The sequence below is a fragment of the Marmota monax genome, unplaced genomic scaffold, assembly GCF_021218885.2.
Source record: "Marmota monax isolate L192 unplaced genomic scaffold, Marmota_monax_Labrador192_F-V1.1 WCK01_AAM20220418_F8-fsc00023, whole genome shotgun sequence".
Lineage (NCBI taxonomy): Eukaryota > Metazoa > Chordata > Mammalia > Rodentia > Sciuridae > Marmota > Marmota monax.
In genome coordinates this window covers 14,933,539-14,955,222 of record NW_026692907.1, presented here as the reverse complement: position 1 = coordinate 14,955,222, position 21,684 = coordinate 14,933,539, and the positions used below count along the sequence as shown (strand labels likewise).

The following is a 21,684-nucleotide window of genomic DNA, read 5'->3' as shown; positions in this document are numbered from 1 at the left end:
AAAATGTGCTAAGAACTATAACTCTGTATGCATATTCAACATAGAGCTCAAGTATTTGAAAGTAAATATTTGGCTGGTTTACAGACAAACACACTTGAAATTCATTCAATTATGTATCACTACAGAAAAGAAAATCTAAGCAGAACAAAGTCACAAGAGTTTTCAAATGTCTTGCATAAAGCATGAGGCAGTATTTTGCATGACAGTTTGTGCAGCAGGTAGTTAATAAATAAGATCATTACTTTTCTATTTCCTATTTGAGCATTCAACCTAGTCAATTTCTCACACTTAAAACTTTGGAAGGGCCCAACTGTCAAGTGGTATCATATTACACACACTGTCCCTTTCTGGATTATTTTCATTTCGAAAAATTCAATTATTCTTAGTTCAAGTAAGCTCAAGTTTACACCTCTAAAAACATATACAACCAAAATGTACATAGTGCCTAATTACAAGCACATAAATGCACCAATTCACACTGTTAAAAATATCAGCAGCTCTCCTGCTTTATTGAACACCTGCTGTGTACCAGACATCACATTCATTAGGTGCCTTACGTGGATTATCTCATTCCACCTCCACCTTTGCCCAATGGGCATGCTGGTTCCATTTTGTAGAAGAGAAAGCTGAAGGTCAGAAGGGTAAACCTAAATTTGTCTTTCTAGAAAGCTCATATTTTCACCACTATACCATACAGTTTGTCTATATGAAAGATTCAACTGTATCATTTTGCTGTAACCTGTAGCTTCCAAATGCACCAAGGGTTAGAATTGCCATCTTCGCTACTAACCTCGAGGCATGGTACTGACAGTAGAGTAAATAGTATTTATGTCTCATGCTCACTTCTCCCCACTTCTGGCATATGCTAGTGTTGAGTTGTTTTTTTCTGCTTTCAGTAACTTCTGTCTTCTCCAGCTATGCAAAAATTCTACCCTCTGTATACTTCCTTCCTCAATAAAACCCTTCTTGATCATTCTAGTTCATGCTAATTACTTTCTTTTCTGTCTTCTCTTGGCTCCCAATAGTTTGGACTTGGTAACTGACAATTAACTTAACAAACATTTTTTAATATCTACTGTGTCTCAGATGCCATTTTAGGTACTGGGGATGCAATGATATATTAAACATGATCCTTGTCCTGAAGCACTTATAGTTAAATATGTCAGACATTTTTTTAAAGAGAGAAGAGAGAAAGAGAGAGAGAGAGAGAGAATTTTTAATATTTATTTTTTAGTTTTCGGCGGACACAACATCTTTGTTTGTATGTGGTGCTGAGGATCGAACCCGGGCCGCACACATGCCAGGCGAGTGCACTACCGCTTGAGCCACATCCCCAGCCCATATAGTTAAATACGTATTAGCAGCAGCAGTATCTTCACCATCAACCTTCACTATCAGGGTTACTTCCACCACCATTATTTGTTGTACACTTGCTGTGTGTCTATGTTGGAAGAGAGTATTATCTTCATTTTGCAGTTGACAAAACTGCTATAGTTTGGATCTAGAGTGTCCCCCAAGTGCCAGTATGTTAAAGGCTTGGTCATTAGCCTATAGCACCATTAGAAGGTGGTGGAACCTTTAAGAAGTAGATCATTGAGGGTATGGTCCTGACAGAGACATTGGGACCCCAGCCTCTCTCTCTCTCTCTCTTTTTTTGCTTTTTGCTGTCATAAGAACTGACCTTTTCTGCCACGTGCTCCCACCATGATGTACTGTGCTGTCACAGGCCCAAAGCAACAGGGACAGGCAACCATAAATTGAAAACTTTGAAATCATGAGCCAAAATAAACCCCTTCTCCTTTTAAGCTGATTATTTCAGGTATTTTGTCACAGTAATGGAAAACTGACTAACCCCAGAACCAAGGCTCAGAGATTTTATATAACTTGCTAGTCTTACATAGCTGGTATACAAACAATTTAAAATTGTTAACTGAGATTTTGTATGAATTAAAGATTCATACGTAATCTAAGGATTATATTATTTTACCTCCTATAGTCGATTGTGGTACTATTTAAGGTCAGGCAAATACCTATAGCACTGTTAGAGTGTGTATATCTAAGTCTTTGTTGCCTGTGGGATTGTAAACTCCTAAAATGAAGGAACTAAGGCATGAGCTTCTTTTATGGCACTGCCATACTCCCTATCACAGAACCAGAATTACATTGACCTTTTGTAAATATATGTTGAATTATCCATTGTTGGATCTCAGTAAGGCAAAGTCTATACAAATCTGTAAATAACGAAGGCACAATAAAAAGAGGTCATTACTTTGCAATGTTGTTACTCAGTTTATTTGCTCATTCATTCATTCAAATATTTATTGAGTGACTAATAGGTTTTGGAGGAGAAATGTTTCCCTAAGTAATGGTTAAAGTAGGGCCAGAGTGGTGAGAGGGCTGGAATACTCAGTCACCTTTTGATTGGAAGTTGGAATTGGTGAGGGGGCAGAAAAACCTGCAAATGCTAGAGTAATTCTATAAACGCTTTTAAAGAATGGTGTGAGCAAAGCCCAACTACTGCTTGAAAAGGTCAAGGAAGGCTTCACTGAGAAGATGATACTAGAGCTGAGGTTTGAGGATGAATAAGGTCTCATGAAGGGGAGGAGAAAGGAGACCAGCATGCACATGAATGTGGGCCTGAGCAGACACATGGCCTTTTGAGAAAGCACAAAAAGTGTGTTGTCAGTGTGCGGAGGGGAGTGCAACTGGTACTGGAGGGTGAGACATGGAAACAGAAGAGTCTCAGGTCATCAAGAGTTTTGTATAAATGTTTGGGAAAATTTGTCTTTATTTTGTAAATGATTTATAGGCATTAAAATCATAGTTTCTTTTTTTTTAAATCATACTTTCTTTTTGACAATCTTATACAAATCCTGGGTGTTTTTCTGAGCAAAGTATCTATCTATCTATCTAATTTATATAATTTGAAGAAGGATTATAAATTCCATAAGATCCTTGAGGGTCCTGGAACGAGTTTAGAACACCTTCTATCCAAGATGAGAGTCCCCTAGAATATTTGAGAGGGGGGCTGCGAGCTTTACTTTAGATCACATTGGCTATATTGTGGAAGACAATTTAATGAGGGAGACAATAATGAGATGAGACTTCTTAAAAAGAAAAAAGATAAAATTGGTGAGAAATGCAGATGTTCATATAGAAAAGAGAATGTTATGGGTATTTTATTTTTTAATTCTGCAAAGCATTTAGTAATCTTTCATGACATTCTTGTGAATAGTGAAAGTTGGGTGGATAACAATCTTTCTAAGTAGTCTGATAGTTAGATGAATCACAATATCTAATGAGCATGAATCAGGGGTTCCATGTCTTTTTTGTTTTGTTTTGTTTTGAGGAGAAACTCTCTGGGAAATGATCTCAGAGGTCTGTCCTTAGTTTGGGCTCTTTAGTTCCTTGGATAAAACTAGAAAAAATGCTCAGAAATAGCACATTGTAGAGGCTAAGAGCATGGCATTTGACATTAGACACACCTAGGACTGAGTTCTGTCTCTGCCCCTCATTATCTAAATGATCTTTGGCAGGAATGATGTAATAATACCCATTTTGTAGACCTGTTCTCAGGATAATATAAGTTAGAGCATTTAGCCCAGCACTTGGTTCATAGAAAACACTGAACAACAATGAGCTATTTTATGATAATTATCATAATTTAACATCGTATACAGAGGTTATCTAAAATAATAACAGGTTTATTGAAATGTTCAAAAATTTCTCAAATTTTTGGGATACTTAGCTGGCAATAACTAGAAAAATATTGGCACAAATCAGTGTGAAATGCTTACATATCAAGTTTAAAAGTTAGTCAAACAATTGTAGCTTGAGGAAGACTGACTTGGTAGAAGAATGTGTGAGGGAAAAAACCCTTCTGGGGGTTTCAGCTAATCAGCTTTCTATTGTTGGATTCCAAACACTTCAGCTAACTTGGGCTGTATTAAAGGAGGAGTAACAGAAAGATCACTGGGAGTGATGGTTTCACTGTCTTCGTTGTTTTTATGCATGGCTCAAAAGCATATGAGATTGCAATGAGAACACTAGTTCACTACAACTTGTGATGTACAAGGCCATCTGGAGTCTGACTTAGTTTTCTCTCTCATGATCTGTGTCCTCCCACTTCCTCCAACAGCCCTTACCTAGCTATGCCTACCTCTGGGCATATAGTCCTTGCTGTCGATCTCATCATAATTTCCAAGGAAGCAGAAACACACAGAACACTAAGTATTTCCAAATACATCCTTTTACCTTAAAAGACTCACAGTTTACAACTCTACTTTCTGGACATGCCTATACATGTTATAGTATGCCATTTTGGATTTTTCTTTTATTACATAATTTTCCTCATTGCTATCTGTTTTTCATATCATTTCCCACAACTATTTATTATTCTACAAACCTTATCCTACTGTTAGGCCATTTCTAAGTACTAATCGAAATTCATCTTTGTATGAATTGAATTGATGTTCTCCTCCTTTTTAACTATTTCCTTAATTTTATTCCTTTTTGGTTTGGCACCAAACCTAAAAGCAGATCATTTTTAACTGTTAAGAATGCCAGGGTAATATGAAAAATTGTGCTCTATATATGTAATAAGAATTGTAATGCATTCTGCTGTCATATATAAATTAAAAAAAGAATGCCAGGACATTTTACATAACAATTATACTTAATCATAATGCTATTAGTAATAAATGAATGCTTCTGTTCCTCCACAGAACCTCAGAATCTTTGTTTAATAGGATTATTGGAAACTGGAATAAAACCAGGAGAATGTCCAGGATGGTGAGAAACTCAATCCTTATGGCTGAGAGGACTAAAAGAAGGATCTGGAAATTGTTTTATAATACCTGAAATAATATCACTAGTCAATGACTCAGGGGACCAGAGGTCAAGGCTATATATCTTTAATAGCTTTGTGACCTTGTGGAAGTCAATTAACCTTAGTTTCTCTCAACCAAGAAATGAAGGCAATCACTGAATACTCTCTGTTTTAGGATCCTATGATTTTAAGATTTTTATAGGTATTTAAAATTTTTTATAGTAAGAACAATTTTCTAATAGAGAAATAAGCTTCCCTGAAAATAGTCCCCCTTCACTGGTGATTTGTGTGGTTCTATCATATGTGTTGAGCTTCCACTATGTATGAGAGAATGTTGGGGACACAAATGTGTAAACTTTCAGAAAATAAAGACATAAATGAATGGAACACTAAATAAAAACAGTAAGTGCAATTAGGAGTTTAAGATGATAGTTCAATTGACAGAACTATAAAATTATTTCACTGCATTGATAAATGCATGGTAGAGGAGATGCTATTATATGGTTTAAGTAAAGAAAACTTGGGCTCTATAGTCATATTGACTTGGGTATAAATTTCAGGCTTTTCCACTTGTAATCTATATGACTAAGGATAAACTATTAAAGCCCGTGACTCAGTTTCCTCATCTTTAAGATAATATCAATAAAAATGTCCATATTAAAGACTTGTGGTGAACACCAAATAACATTTGTGAAGTCCTTAACGTGGAACATATTTAAAAAACATTCTAGTTTTATTTTTTTGCTGTTATTGGGTCAGGGTGAGTTTTACTGAGCTTGTGGAATTAGAGTTGCTTATCTAAAATTGAATAGATGTTTCCTTTCGGAAAACAAAGGTAGATGAAACTACAAATGCAATTCTTCACTGAGAGTGAAGATAGACTGGGATTTTTTTTTTTTTTCATCACTAAAATTTTGTTTTTAAAACAAAAATGAATTGTGTGCATACATGCCTAACTTGTCACAGGTCAGATAAATGGCTGTTGTATCTGTTTAAGGTGCTTGATATAGTACTTGTGCCTGTAGGAGACAAAAATTGACTAAATGCATACTTATTTTATACAAATGAACAAATCTATAATCTGAACCTGGGAAAATTACCTAATCTCTCTTTGAGTTTTGGCTTCATCATATTGTAAAATGGATACTTTTCACAGATATTGTGAGGATTAAATATGATAATGTAGGATGACCTTGTTATCTGAGAATAGTCAATATCAAAAAAGTTGCTTAAAACTAATGTATTTAAAATGGATACTAATATTTCATGGTAAAATGGGTATTAAAATTTCATGGTATATAATGAGAGAAAGGTTTGTTTGAGACTCTAAATTGACATAAACCAAACTTGTGGAAAGATCTTTTGTTAACAATATTGAGCTACAATGCTACTTAATAAGTTCTTAAAATGAACACAAATGATTTGTGCTGATATTTTCAGGAAGGGCAAATTTTTTCAGTAAAATTATATTATAGCTTTCCATACCGTCTGAGGTTCAGAATTGGCTTTGATTCATGACCATAAATGAAGCCATTATTGCTAAGGGCCTCTCAATTTCTTGATTTTTCTTTTAAGGTGGCTATGATATCAGCAAACTTCCCCCCCTCTGTCCTTAATTATTAATAGTTTTATTTCTGTCAACTCAATGGACGACGACTTTGGTTGTGATTGAAGCAGACTTACATAATCACTTTCATTGACTTCATAGAATGCTGCATCCCAGTTAAGATTAGCAATTTTACTCTGTAATAAGATGCACTGCATTTGGATAGTACAGCCATTGTTGTAAGGTCAGATATTTAATGGAAAAACTTACTGGTTCTGCATTCATATAATGGATGGGGATATGTGCTAGTGTTAATTTGGGAAAAAGGATATTGAAGTGAAGATTAATGTTAGAAGTAAATACTTTTATGTCATCATGGCCTTTGCTTGCCTTCAGAATCCATTAACAGCAAGGTCACCAAAACTGAACAGTTTGGGTAGGGATTCACCAGTATGTGTGAATTGCAGTACCTGGTACAGAGTATTCAATGCACTGGTAGCCATTACCACTAGCAGTGAGGACAAATCTACCAACAGTCATCACATGCAATGTATTATTTCAGGCTGCCCTCAAGGCTGTGTGCACAGGAGGGGATGTGAGGAGATTAGAAGTTTTTCCTAGGTCAGTAGAAAGAACAGTATCATGAGACTTTAAATTGAAAATGTGAGAACACACTTATGTGACCTTATGAGCTGAATTGATGATTAATAAAGTAATTCTAAAAAAAGTCACAGCAGCTTGTTTTTTTTTAATTTAGGATAAGTTTGGGGAAAGAAGAGTCAAATTTGATCTTTTCTTTTACATTTTGGAATGTTATGATTTACATTTGGTTCACATTGTAAAAAATATATGTGTATTGTAAGTGTACATGTATGTTCATGCTGCATATAAAATCTACAGACTAAATTTTGGGGAGTTTTGACAGTCTAATACTATTATTTAATCTAAAAATAATACTTTTATGATGAGAGTGAATCTGAGCATATACTTTTTGAATTCCAGGGATGACATTAAATGTTCCACGTTTGCTTTATGGAAGCTGACACTTTTATGGAAAACATATTATTATCACTATTTTATAGCTGACCAACCTGAGGCTTAAAAACGTCAAGAAGCTTCCCTCTGTAAGTGCTACCTTGGCTTCTTGTGTTGAGAGGGAAGTAGCATCAGTTGGCTTTCTTAGTGTCAATAAAGGAAAAAGGGGGGGGGACTTCAAAAAGCAAGGAGCCAATATAATCGAATACCTGCTTTGAACTAGACACTGGCTTTTATGCCTTACATATAGTGCATCATTTAATTATGAGTACAGCTGTGTGCCCGGCTGGGCATTACCACATATTACAGATCAAGAAAGAGAGAAACTAGTCTTTGCCCATGTTCTTACAATCAGAAGGTAGCGGAATCAGAATTCACACCTAGGTCTATCTGGCTCCATGCTTTCCCATACAAGCAGCCCCAAGGTAAAAGTAAATAGCGTTACAATTGTTTTCAGCCTTTCTCCTTGCCTTGCCTACTTGCCCTGCCCTGGTTTACACACACACACACACACACATACACACTTTTGCTTTTGAAATTCTGTGTAGTCCAGAAACATGGAATCAACTAATATTTTTTGTCATAGTTGATAGTTTTTCTTCAAACTGAGTCTTTCCTTAACATTCTTAAATTGTCACCCAAAATTAATGCCTATTTTGTTCGACTCAGGAAACGGGAAAATTGTGCTTTGTTTTCATCACCAGAGCCATAGCAAGCCACATATTCAACTAAGTTCCTCAGGTAAGAATTTACTGTTTTCTTTGTCTAACATGAGGACTCTTGTTCCAAATCCTAAGCATTTTCACATTGACAGCACTGAGAGTTTGATCTGAAATTGAGCTAGCTATAGCCTGGTACTATGAAGGATGTGAATAATGATATGGAGAGCAAACTTATGCAAAGCACTTACTGGGATGGCCACTGCATGGAATTATTTACATGCATATGTCTTCCCATCTCAAAACATCTCTTAGAGGCACATACCATTATTATGTATATTTCATCATGGAGGACATTAAAGCTTAGTGAAATTAATGATTTGCCATCGGTAATGTATTCTACAGCAAGTAGAGGAGCTGGAACTGAAGCCCATGTAACTTTAATTGTATTCTTAAACCCTACCCCATATGTGAATGCTTACCCTATGGGTTAGTAAGATTTACTCCATACAGCATGCATTGTTAATGGGTTAGTGTCACCTCAAAGGAGGTAAAAATTAGTTCTTGAAAAATTATAAACAAAATCCTACTTTTTAAATATATAAAGCACACAAATATACATAAAGTACATAGTCAGATGTATACTACATGTGTGATATTAACATTCTATTGGGGAATAGAAGTAAAAAAAAATCTAAAAAGGATCTCTGAATAAGTGAAGGGGGAATAATGAAAAACAAGTGTGAGAAGCACTGATCTATAGGTTTAAAAGGGCCAAGGATGTGAATGTTTTTATATAACTCAACAACTTGAGAAAAATGTAAGGTACTGGATTTATTAAAGAATAGTAATTTTTCTATCTTCAAACTTATACTGAATGAGTCATATCTGCAGTGCTATGATTATCTGTGATTTAGTCAAGATTTTGGGGGGAAAATTCTAGAAAGGACTTTCCAAGGGAACCGAGTATAGGGAAGGAGGTTCTGGTCAAGCCAGGAGATGGTTTTCCTATGAGCAATGTAGTTAATCCTTGAGCCTGGAAATATGTGAACATGGTCAGGGGATTCAGGAATGAGAAGCTAGAGAAAGCCTGGGTCAGGCTCAAACCAAACAGGAGCAAGGCCAAACACAGGTAGGTAGACAATGAAACATGTCCAGTTGCTTGGATGGAAGAAGCAACAGCCAGGGGAGGATGAGGAGAATTAGAGGTTCTAGAAATGACATCCAAGAACATCAGGCATGGGGAGTATGGTCCCCATGTGGCAAATCTGCTGGGTATTTTCAAAGAATTGGTGGCTGCTAGAAGATTCTGTCTTGGGCACTAGCCCGTTCTCACATAAAATTGGGAAATATTAAGACTTTTAAAAGAAAGAGAAATATTCACTGAAGAACCATAAATACCTTAAAAAGTATTAAAATATTTTCAGCATCACTATTAATCAAAGAAATGCAATAGGAAGAAAGCAATTTTTGCTTTTGAAGATCATAAAAGATCTGAAAAAGCTAATATTACATACTTCTGAGAATATAATAAAATTGGCACTTTCATGTGATGTTTGTGGAAGTAAAATTTTGCAAAATTTTTCTAGAAAGCTGTTTGGCAATGTGCACCATGAATCTTTAAAAGGTTCATAATGTTAGTCCATAAATACATTTTTAAATACCTGTTCTAAGAAAAATATCTTAAGGCCAGAGAATAATGTGTAAAGATATTCATTGCATGGGGTAAAACTTCAAATAATTTACATATCTAATAACTAAAGTAGGTGAAATAAGTCATGAGTAGTGATGGAATGCAGCATTATACAGATACTAAAAAAAGTTTTCAGTAATTAAGAAATTGAGCTAAAAAGTTACATATTGCATTTTCCCTATTAGATTGTAAAGATAAAAAAATACTGATACAATTGTGTAGATAAGGGCATGAAAACATTGTTAATCATAATGCTGTGATGGACATTTTGGAGGCATGTTTGGCAATATGTAGTAGTATTTGAAATACGCATATTCTTTCACTCAGCAACTCCATTAAAAATTTTTTTTGTAGTTGTAGATGGACAGAATGTCTTTATTTTGCTATTTTTTTAATGTGGTGCTGAGGATCAAACCCAGTACCTCATGCATCTTTAGGATACATTCAGACAAGTACAAAAAGCTACAGGTTCAAGGATATTCCTTCTACCATTGTATATATTAGAAAAGAGAGGTAAAAACCTAAATATCTGTTAATAAACAATAGATACATGTATATAATATAATACTACAGAACCATTAAAATGATGATATATATTAAGGAGCTGGAGATAGAACAAGGAGACAGTTCTTTTGTTAGATTATTTCCCAGGTTAGATTAAAACTTGCCAGGTTAGATTACTTCATGGTTTTTCCCAAACTGGAAGAAAAGGAAAAAAAAAACAACAACAAAGTAAAGAGGCAAAACCTACAAGTATTGAAAGAATATTGAAAGATATTGAAAGAATGACAACAGTGAGGGTAAAGGAGACACATAACTGGATTACTGCACAACACACAGCAGCCAATCTTATTCTAAACTACATTCCAAGAGGACAGTGTGATATATAATGTGTATAGGTTTATGACAATACCAGGAAGGATAGATGTATTTGAAAACAAGGTTCTATAAGATCCTGTTTTAAATAAAACAAATATTTAGAGCACAGGCTTTAACCCACAGTCTACCATAAAGTGTGACATGGAGTCTTTTTAATCAAGTGCCAATAGAAAGTTAAAAATAAAGAATTCCTAGTAATTTATTCAGTGTCACTTTTTTTTTGTACCAGGGATTAAGCCTAGGGGTGCTTAATCACTGAGACACATCCCTTGCCCTTCAAAAAAAAATTTTTTTTTAAGTTGTAGATGGACACATTACCTATATTTTATTTATTTATTTTTATGTGATGCTGAGGATCGAACCCAGTGCCTTGCACCTGCTAGGTATGCACTCTATCAATGAGCTACAATCCCAGCCCCCCAAGCCCTTTTTATTTTTTATTTTGAGGCAGGGTCTTACTAAGTTTCTTAGGGTCTCCCTAAGTTGTGAAGGTTACCTCGAACTTGTGATCCTCCTGTCTTAGCCTCCGGAGTTGCTGGGATTACAGGAAGGTGTCACTGCTCTGGGCTCAATGTCATTTCTTGCCTCCATTCTGAAACTGTTTTAAATGGGCATGTTGAACTAAGAAAACAAAACTGATGCTTTCACAGGAGATGGAGTCACACTTGTGCCTTGAATGGGATCTGAAATACCCTTTTTCCTAAAGGCAAATACTTGCAGGTCTTGCCTCTTTGTTTTTACCATTAAAGTTGCACTTGTTCACCTACCAGGGTTTATAAAATCCTATATTTAGTGTTTTTTTTCCCCTACAACAAAATATTTGTTAAAAAGACCAGATTTGTGTGAGTGTGTCATGTGATTGTACACATAATCACGTATACTCATTATATAAAGTAAATTTAAAATGTTGATTGAAGGTTACCAAGCTGAGTATATTCTAGTTGCACTAAAATATATATATTTCCTTTATTATTATAAAAACACATACTTCTGAAACCATCTTGACATTTCTGAACCTGAGATGCAGCTTGTAATCAGTGTCAAAAGAAACCTGCCAGCTGCTAACAGAGCAGGTGCCACCATGATCTTTGCTCATGCCCATGGGAATGTAACCACAAGTAGAAGTTAGAAGCTCATTTCACGTTCTTCTCCACTGAGCTTATGAGTTACTTAAGTTGATAGCTCCTCATGTGTCTAAATTTTAACTTACATTTGGAAAAAGAAGGAAATAAATTCTACTTTGATTCAGTAAGACACTGAAGAGTTTCTAGTTCAGAGATTATTAACTGCCATATACCTGACTGTGCTGCTGGAGTCAGGAAAAAGTGTCACATTCTTTGGACTCTAAACCACAGACTTTTGAAAGATGGAACAAGTAGGTTATGACTGACTCAGGCATCATGAAGGAAAACTCAGGCACTAAGATTCCATCTGCCAAAAACTTCTGACTTTCAGGGCAGCTGGTTACTTTGCAACAATTTATAAAGCAACTCTAAAAATTCGGGGAGTTTTTACGTGTTGCAAAATTAGACTATCAATTAAAAGGGTATAAACAGGTCAAGACCACAAACATATGGTATTAAAAAGCTGAGTCACTGTGATATTAAATATAACCATTGAATGGCCAGACATGATTCAGACAAATCTATAGATTCTGAATAGGAAGCAGGTTTAGGTTCTACTTCTGATGATTATATGGAAGATAGTGGTTTGCACTTTGCTATCAATGGTTAAAAAACAAATTTTTTCTACATTTAACAAAGTTTATTTTGTTTCTGAAAAGTTGTTAAACCAATGGATTATATTCTATTGAATGTGTTTTTGGGATCAAGTAAATGCATGTGTGTGTGTGTGTGTGTGTATATATACACACACACACACACACACACACACACACAAGAGGGTTTTCTTCAAGAATTTTTACAAAAACATTAAAACTGTTATCTCTACTAATCATCTCTAGAGATTATGATTTTGGAGTGGTATTTACTTTTTATTTATGCTTTTCCATATTGTTTGAAAAATTTGTTGTGTTTAAATTAATATCATGATCTAAATAAAAAACTACGATTTTCAAATTTCAATTTTTTTGTAATAACAAGGAAAACATTATCATATATTAATAGAAAATGATGCATAATCATATACTGTATGTATGATATTATAAACTACACACATATACACATATGCACATAGTCACATGACAAATATTAGAACTGAAATAAACCAAATAAACCAAAATAACCAAAGTGTTTATGGTTATTGGTTTATAGATTATTTCATTTTCTTTGTACTTTTCTATATTTCTAACTTTTCTGTAATGAACATGCATTATTTTTGTATTGTGGAAAAAATATTATGAATAGACATTGGGAATTATTTTGGGATTTTAAATAACATTGAGGTTTCTACATTTCTCCTCTATTTCTTGATTGGTTCCTTATAGTTAAAAAGTGGGTGCTGGTAATTTTGAAAACAACTGAAAGTTTTTCTCCTGAGAGGGCAAGTAGCTGTGAATGGAGAAGCAGGAAGAAGGCTACTGCTGATGTTGGAATGCCTGTAGTCGGCTCTTTCAGCTGCGAGCACCAGGGGAATGAGCTGGGAGTAGAGTCCACAACAGGCAAAATCTTGTTCTTCCTCTTCCTGAACCCTTCTCCTCAATGATGACTGTAACTCTACCTAAGCAGCCTTGGAAATTTAGCATTGTCCCTGTTCTCTGGTGACCCTCTCCAGAAGAGCCTCTTGTGTTTTCTGGGAGGCATGCTCCGAGCCCATCAGTCATCTCTTGAGGGAGGCCATGTTGTCATTACTCTGAATAATAGATTAAGAGACTTAATTGTACATAGCAGATGCTGCCTGTGTGCTAGCAGGAAAAGAGGCCTCAAAACTGTATCTACTGTGTTCTGGTGAATTCCAGCAGAGCCAGCAGAAGAGAGGAGCAAGTCTGTAATAGCTCCTGTCTGCTGACAGCCCATGCTCTGGCAGAAATGAGGAGAAAATAGTTGAACACAGAAGGGTTATGAGCCTGAGGGCAATGGCTTATATTAATGGCTTCAAACCAATTTTTGATTTAATAAATGAAGCAATTAGTGTCAATGACTTAGCACATGGCTAGCACATATTAGGTGTTCATTAATGTTAATTATTATTTTAGGAAATGATTACATTTTATAGTAGTTAATAGCTAGCAAAGAACTTTCATAAGTGACTATCTAAAATCTGTTTGGGGTATATGTGACATTAATTAAATATATCCATTTCTGACACATTAAAGCACTTAGAAATGAGAGATTCTCCTGAGTTTTGACATCTCTTTGAACTGCTAGTATACCTTCATCAGTCATTTATGTCTTCTTGGGGTAGTCAGAGGTTCACAAAACCTCTTATTTTATTATTTTATTTATTTATTATTTGTATGGTGCCAGGGATGGATCCCAAGGCCTGGTGCAGGCCAAGCATTTGTTCTACTACTAAGCTATACTCCCAGCCCATAAAAAGAGTACTTTGTAATGGAGTTTGCAGCCTCAATCTGTTCACAGCTCTTTTACAAAGACTCATAATAAACCCAAAATTTATTGTCTGACAAAGACTCAGAACCATCCAAAGGTAAGGTAGTTACCTATGGGATTCTTAGCTTTCCCAGTCTTTTCTCCGGAAGGTTAGAATTACTTGTCAATTCTGTTGAAATGCCTTAATTCATAAATCACATAGTAAAAAAAAAATGGTTATAGATTTCCTCCTGGCATTACTGAGCCCTGAGGAGTGTGCCTCCAGGCAGATCATTAGTCTCTACAAGTCAGCTCTAATGATGGGCTTTTGGGGAGGTGGGTGTGCGCAGCAGGGAGGTGGAACTAGCTTCTGAATCATTCTCTTGCTCCCTAAGCAGCAAAGATCACTTGCTGTCGCTGCTAACAAGGAGGGAGGCCAAATGTAGCAATTCACAGCAAACCAAGTTGTCAGCTGTTTTATGTGGAAGCAAACTAGAATGCTCCAAGTCTGCAACTCAAACTCCTCCCAAGGAGGCAAGAACTGCGTAGAACAGAGCCATGTTATCAGCAAGGGATATATGAAGTTGGATAACAGCGGGACAAGTTAAAATGTATGAAGTGCTTTGCATACATTGAACTCAGAGCTTGGCTTTAATCTTGATCACAACTCTATAAAATAGATGCCATTATCATTCCAATTTCCACAGGAAGAATCTAAGTCTTAGAAGGGTTGAGTGACTTGCCTAGTTACACATTGTGCTGAGGCTATAGCTGAGATTCAGAAGACTTCTTCACCCAGAGCCCCTGCACACACACACACACACACATACACAAACATGTACACCTCTCTGATATGAAATATACATATTTGTTAAATATATATATATCAAATCTATCTATCTATCTATCTGATCCACATGTTTTTCTTTATATGTGTGTGTGTATGTGCATGTGCTGATATTAATTGGGACTCTATTCCTAATATCTAGGATAAAACTCCATATGCCCTTAGGGTAACATTTACACATTACATACGATTTTATTTTAGCATTCTAATGCTCTTTAAACGTTTAATATTGCTTCTAAGTAGACTCTACATAGATTTAAATGTCACTCTTAATTTTTTCCACCATCCTAACTTCTAGACCAGGTTAGGACTTCCTGTAAATGCTTCCAAAGTACCCTATCTCCTTCATTATAATATTTTCCACACATTATTGTAACTCTCTGTTTAATGTCTGGCTTCTTATTTGTTCACTGCTGTATCCCAATGCCTTTCACAGTACCACACACAAAGGAGACTCTCAATAAACACAGATTGAATGAATACAGATATGATATCAGTCTTGATAGTACTGTTATCAAGGCCTTGAAAAAAGAAAAATGAAGTATTATTTTTTACATGGAAAAAGAAAAATGAAGTATCCTTTCAAAACAATTTTCTTTATATTCAAGAGCAATAAACTAAAAAATTATTCAATTATTTTTAAAGTTTCTATGTCAGTGCATTTTTATTTGTGGTATACAAAAGTATTAAAGATTCCTTCAGTCTCATATTATGTTCAGACATTCACATCTGGATGTCAGGAAGAAGAAAATGAAAAAAAGAAACAAAAAGGTTGCAAAATAGATGAGAAGAATATGCAACCAAGGGAGGACAAAAGACTGATGCCCAGCAGTTAGGAAAAAGCAGCAGAGCATTATCTCTGTGTTGACTTGTATCTGCAGTAACAGCCACAGAGCAGCTGCATGATGGCTGCAGTCTTCCTATCTGGTGCTCTGATGCTCTTCTCAATGCCACTGGGTTAGCCAGCCAGGCATTGCTTCAGCATGAACAGCTGAGAGATGCCAGATCAGCAAGAGAGCTGGGAAATTAATACATGCTATGAAAACAAAATCACTGAATATCACACTCAAACTTCATCATTAGTATTTCTGTGGCTATTTAAAGAAAATCCCAAAGGGGCAAGATCCAAATTACAATGTGTTCTTTTTCTGATATGGCTGCTGGATACAGGCATGCCCCAAGGTTATACCCTCGCTTCTCTGGATGCAACCATTAACTCCAAGCAGGTGACTTCCAAGATTCTACGGTCTATTTCCTCCTGGACTCATACTACATGGATGCTGAGTGGAAAGCCTCACACCTGAGAGGTCTTCAGGGCAAGTCATGACCCAAACTCTTGCTCTTGCCAATTCCTTTTTCCTGGTTGACAGCAGTACCCTTCTCTCCTCAGGATGGAAGTTTCAGAATCAACTTTCATTCCTTTCCACACTCGATTAGATGTCTCTCCATGGCAATGGTAAGTCAGTCCCTTAACACTTCTGGGCTGATTCAGTAAGTCATACCACTTCCCTTCTCATAAGCGTCTCAAAATTCAACCTTGTGTAAGGATTGACATTCTATTCCTTCTTCCAATATGAGGATGAGCTTTAGGATATGAGTTCTACATACCTTTCATGATCATCTCTTCAAACACTCCTTTCCTCTCCAGGGTTTACTATCCCTGACCACAACCTACATATTACTCACTCTAATACCTCTGCTCAGTTGTTCCTTCAAACTGGAACACTTTCAGCATTCTGAAGTCCTCCTTTAATATAGGTAGGCTCAGATCTCTCTTTCTCCAAAAAGTTATCACAGACTCTTCCCTGTTAAAAATCTTTCATACTTAAAAAAAAATGTTTTTGCAATTCTGCTGTGGCATATGCCACAGAATGCCTTTTATAAGAAGAGCTAAATGCTACCATTTTTTTTTTGGTGAATTCTTAGAAGGCAGAATTTTACCTCCATAATTCCCACGTAGGAATCTGTAGCTATAAAGAGCTCATGAAATAGCTGTGAACCACTGAGTGCAGGAAGGAGCTTGCGAATCCTCTTTAACTTTTCTTTTCTATTAAGCATTGGCCCTATTTTCTTTTTCTTGCTCTAGGGAACTATTTAACTTACACTTCAGGTTTCACAATCATCTACACACAGCAACCCTTCTTTTTGGAGCCGAAGGTTTTGTGCTGTTCTTGATTTCCCCAATTGGTAACTCTAGGAAGATGAGAAATTCAGTTCTATAATCTGTTTCTGCACCAGCAAGTGTGACACACACTCAGGGTTCATGTCTTCCTCTCTGGGAGTGAAAGCCTTCAATCTCGAGCAAAGAAAAGGCTGTCCAATATTTATATATTTTCAATCTATTGGATTATGTTCACTTTCTTTTGACTGAGAGATACTTCAGAAGCCTACATTTTAGATCAGTATGATCATAAGAGGAGGAAAACACACCATTAATGAATCTGATGGAAATACAAAAAAAAAAAAATCCTTAGAGTTAATAGATCACATCAGAGCCAAGGAAAATACAGAAATATAAAAACGACATGCATCTTAATACAGCAACTTCTTGGTTCCTTTTCTTAATTCTCCTCACTCGGTTGGAATGTAACCTCAAAGTGTGAATTAAAAAAAAAAAACTTTCATAATATATACTACCTTAATAAAAAAAATAGATCTATTTTATTTGATTTTCCTAATTGTCCTGCCAGGTGAGCATTATATCTCCCATTTTAAAGATGATAAAGCAGAGACACAGAGACGTTAAATGCTCAAGATCACATGGTTCTTGAAGACTTGTGTGCAGTCTGGCTGGGCACAAATCATGAGCCACTCGAGCAGGAACAAACTTTATTTCTGAACTCTACCAGCACACTCTACACATGCTCCCCGGGAACTCTTCTGAACGCCATGTGGCTCCTCCAGGAACCACCAACCAGAAATTTCCTCCTCTGGCACCTCCCCAACCAAAGTGAACTCTTCAGGAATCCCCGCGAGAGCTCAACTGGAACTCAACGGGAACTCCGCGAGAACTCAAAAGTCATCATCTTAATGGCTCCCTGGCATCACCTCTCAACCACTACTTCTGGCAAAAATGCCATGCGTCATCTCGACTCGGCTGTGGCCCTCAACAGACTTGGACATTACAGTGATTAGGAACATCACTTCCATGACTCAACATGTATTCCCTTGAACTGATTTAATCACTGGATAGCTGTGTTACCGCAAGAAAATCACTTAAATACTCAGAGCTTCTGTTCAGTCATTTCTAAAATGTGAGTAATAATATTGCCTGCTTCATATGATTGCTGTGTAGGTTACACGAACCTCTGGATGTGGAGCAATTAGTTCAGAATGTGGACATGTTAAGGCCTCATCAGTTACACATAACATCAGCACTACTGACAAGGACAGCAGCACCCAGAGGAGTCCAAATAGTATGCTATTTTCACTAACCATGTACCCTTTGCATGGCAATATGCTTTGTGTAGAAGCTGCCATCTACTCTTAAGCTTTCCCATGGGTATTTAATCAGAGAACTATGACTCGAGTTTGGTACATTCATGTCCTCTCTAGAAGGGCATTCACACAGTTCAGCCTAGGCATGAGGGAACACTGTGCTGGCTTTCTACTCTATCACCAGCATGACAATTGAACATTAAATATGAATGGGACAGTGCATTGGCCATAAAGAGCAGGAAACCAAGTGGAATATCAGCATGTTGGTCAGTCTCAGGGATTTTTAGAACCAGGCAACTGGTCTACTATAAAGAGGCAAAGTGAATACTGAAACCCTTGGCAGATCTCCCAGAACATTCTGCAGGTTCCATTCCACTTAATCATTTTAACATGTGCAGGCTATCTAAAAAAAACTTCTGTGACCTTCTGTTATTTTAATGGAAAGAACAATACATTTCATCTTGACAGTACAGTTGACATACAAAAACTCAGAATAGCTAGTGGCCATAATTTTAATGTTTTTAATGAAGACAGGCTTACATCACTTTTTTAAAAAAAAATTTTACATAATTTCTCCCACCTGATTTGTACTTAATGCTGTTAAGTTGCACAGAGTGGGAACAGAATAACTTTGCTGTATTTTTTATTAAAAAGGGCCTTCAGTGAGGGTTGGCACAATTAATAGGCACCTCCAGCCCAAAGAACACTGTGAATTTAGCAGAGCAGAAAACTGGTCACACTTTCCAATTTTCCTTTTTTTTAGTGACTCTTGAGTGAATGAATCAGTATCTTTGTAATGTGAAGAATTTGACCTGTTCACCTCTTGCTGGATTTTTTTTAATCACTGTGTCAGTATAAAGAAAGTCATAAGCTCTCTATGATTGTGACTTACCCATGACTAAGTCTCGTGCTTCAGTCTTACCAATAACCTACCTAAGAAACCCAGATACTCAAAATGCAAAAAAAAAAAAAAAAAAAAAATGTCAAAGAGACAACATAATTCCAAACAGAAGAGAATGTAGATAAGATAAGGTTAGATAAGATTAAGGTTCTGTGTAGAAAAGATTAAGGTTCTTCCAGAAACGTATTTTTCCCTCTAATCTGGATAGAGAAAAGAACTTGAATGTAGGCCAGGACAAGCAGGCTGACTGACAATGGAAGGACAGGAGAAAAGATGTCACAAGGAAGTCAAAGACTCTCTGGTATCAGGGAATTAGAGAGTGGGAAAGTTAGGAGATGAGGGAAAAACCACTGCTATTGCAGAGACTGAATGAGATTACGTATGCCCAGTAGGTCAAGAGGGAGACAAGTGGTCTCCAGCTTGGTGGCCTGAGTTTAAATCCTTACCCTGCCTCTGCCTGGGGTGTGATCCTGGGGAAGTTACTTAGGTTATCTGCATCTCAGTTTCCTCATCAGTCAGTTGTACAGATGAAATGAGATCACAGAAGGAAAGTACTTGGAGCTGCTGGCTGCATGTCTGTAATCTCAGTGACTCAGGAGGTTGAGACAAAAGAATTGCAAGTTCAAGGCCAGCCTCAGCAACCTAGAGGCTCTAAGGAACTTATTGAGACCTGTCTCAAAATAAAAACTAAAAAGGGCTGAGGATGTAGGTCAGTGATAGAGTGCCCATGGGTTCAATATTGGTACTGCAAAACAAACAAAAATAAACAACAAAAACCAACCAACTCTGAGTTAGGGGCTTCCATATCAAGGGCCATGTTGCAAACAAAAATTCACTGTTGAGAGAAAGAACTACACCCATCTTACCTACTAATATACATCAGCCATTCTGAATTTTGCATTAATGTTACTAACTACAAAGTTCAATACTGAGATTCTATTCTCTAGAGTAGAATATTTTGTGGCCAACTTTTGGTCCCAAGATAAATTTAGCTATGTAGGGCCTTATGTGATAAATCGTTATGTATAAGACGACCCATTAATTAAGTTAAATTACTAAATGTTTTCCCTATCATTAGTTTAAGTGGGCCATTTTGTCAAATTCCTGGTCAGTTAAGATGATTTAGAACGTAAGTATAAAACAGAAGATTGATAATCTTTAATTCAGCATATAAGAAATTACCAAGCACTGATCTTAGAAATTTAACATTATATTTAGGTTTATTTTCCTTAATTATCTAAAATGGTGAGTCCAGCAATAGTTGCCATTTTACCGCAGCCCTTCCAATTGCAATTTCAGATAAACATCAAACCTACTAAAATACTTCTTTTTTTCTTTTCCCCATTTTTCTGATTCCCTATGTAGCATATCTTGGTTTAAGAATCTATACATATATTTATATACGTATTTACAGTTCACGATAATGGATATTGCATCTGGAATACTAATTATTGAAAACAAAGTTAAACACCAGTACCAACCAAAAATGTCCTTGTGTGTGGTTTTTTTTTTTTTTTTTTTTTTTTGCATTGCATTTGCAAAAGAGTTAGGAAAGAGCCCTGGTTGACAGAGTTAAGTTCCTTGGCCAAGAAAAGATGTGCTTTGTTTGGTTTTGTTTTTCAATTGACCACAGTTAATCAAGTGACTAATATTAATGACAAATTAGCTTTCATTTGTTTAGTATGAAAAATTGAAGATCACATACAAACCAAATTCATGTCATATTTTCTTCAGTATTTAATATTTTCTAAGTAGCCATAGCATTTTTTAGATAGAAAGCATTTGGATAGAACTAGGATTTTGAAATGCCAGAGGGGACCAAAGGATGAGGAGAGTATAAATTAGAATCTGGTATGCTATGTACTACTTACCTTCAAAAGTCAAATAAAACTTTCCTCTGTCAAACCAAACGAGGGAAGGCTGTTCATTCTCTGTATGGCCAGGAGTTGAAGCGGGATGGGAAAGGTTAAGGAGAGGGAGAGAGAAGGACACAATGTGAGTTACAGAGCAGGTCATTAATCTCACTACAGGGAAGGGCAGAGGCACTGCATGCCATTAGCGTGCAGGAAAAAGGGAAGACTGGCAATCTATGTTTTGTCTTTTTTTTTTTTTTAGTTGAGGGATCAGAAAGCAGAAGCAAAGCTATGGCAGCCTAAGGGGATGGGAACGGTTGTTGGTAGCTTGATACTTGGTGCTCGTGTGCAGGGAGCAGAAATCTTCCTGGCCATGCAGGGGCATCAGCATATTTTAACTGCACTAATTTTGGGCAAATTGTCATTCAGCAATTGCTGTATCCATTTCATCTTCAATGTCACCCCCTTCCATGTTTCCAGAAAGATAAACCGGTATTATGGGTCGTATAAAACATCA

At 36.3% G+C, this 21,684-nt stretch overlaps 1 protein-coding gene across 17 annotated transcripts in view; it reads right to left on the bottom strand.

Annotated features, from left to right (window-relative positions):
* Window positions 1–21,684, bottom strand: part of Sgip1 (SH3GL interacting endocytic adaptor 1) — a 208,587-nt gene that overhangs the window by 23,732 nt on the left and 163,171 nt on the right. For 11 of the 17 annotated variants that reach the window (XM_058581566.1, XM_058581567.1, XM_058581568.1 and 8 more), the window contains one exon: window positions 21,186–21,245. The exons of the other annotated variants lie outside the window; for them this stretch is intronic. In XM_058581566.1, the coding sequence (XP_058437549.1) occupies window positions 21,186–21,245 (60 nt within the window). The remainder of the gene's footprint in view (window positions 1–21,185; window positions 21,246–21,684) is intronic. 17 annotated transcript variants of the gene reach the window in all.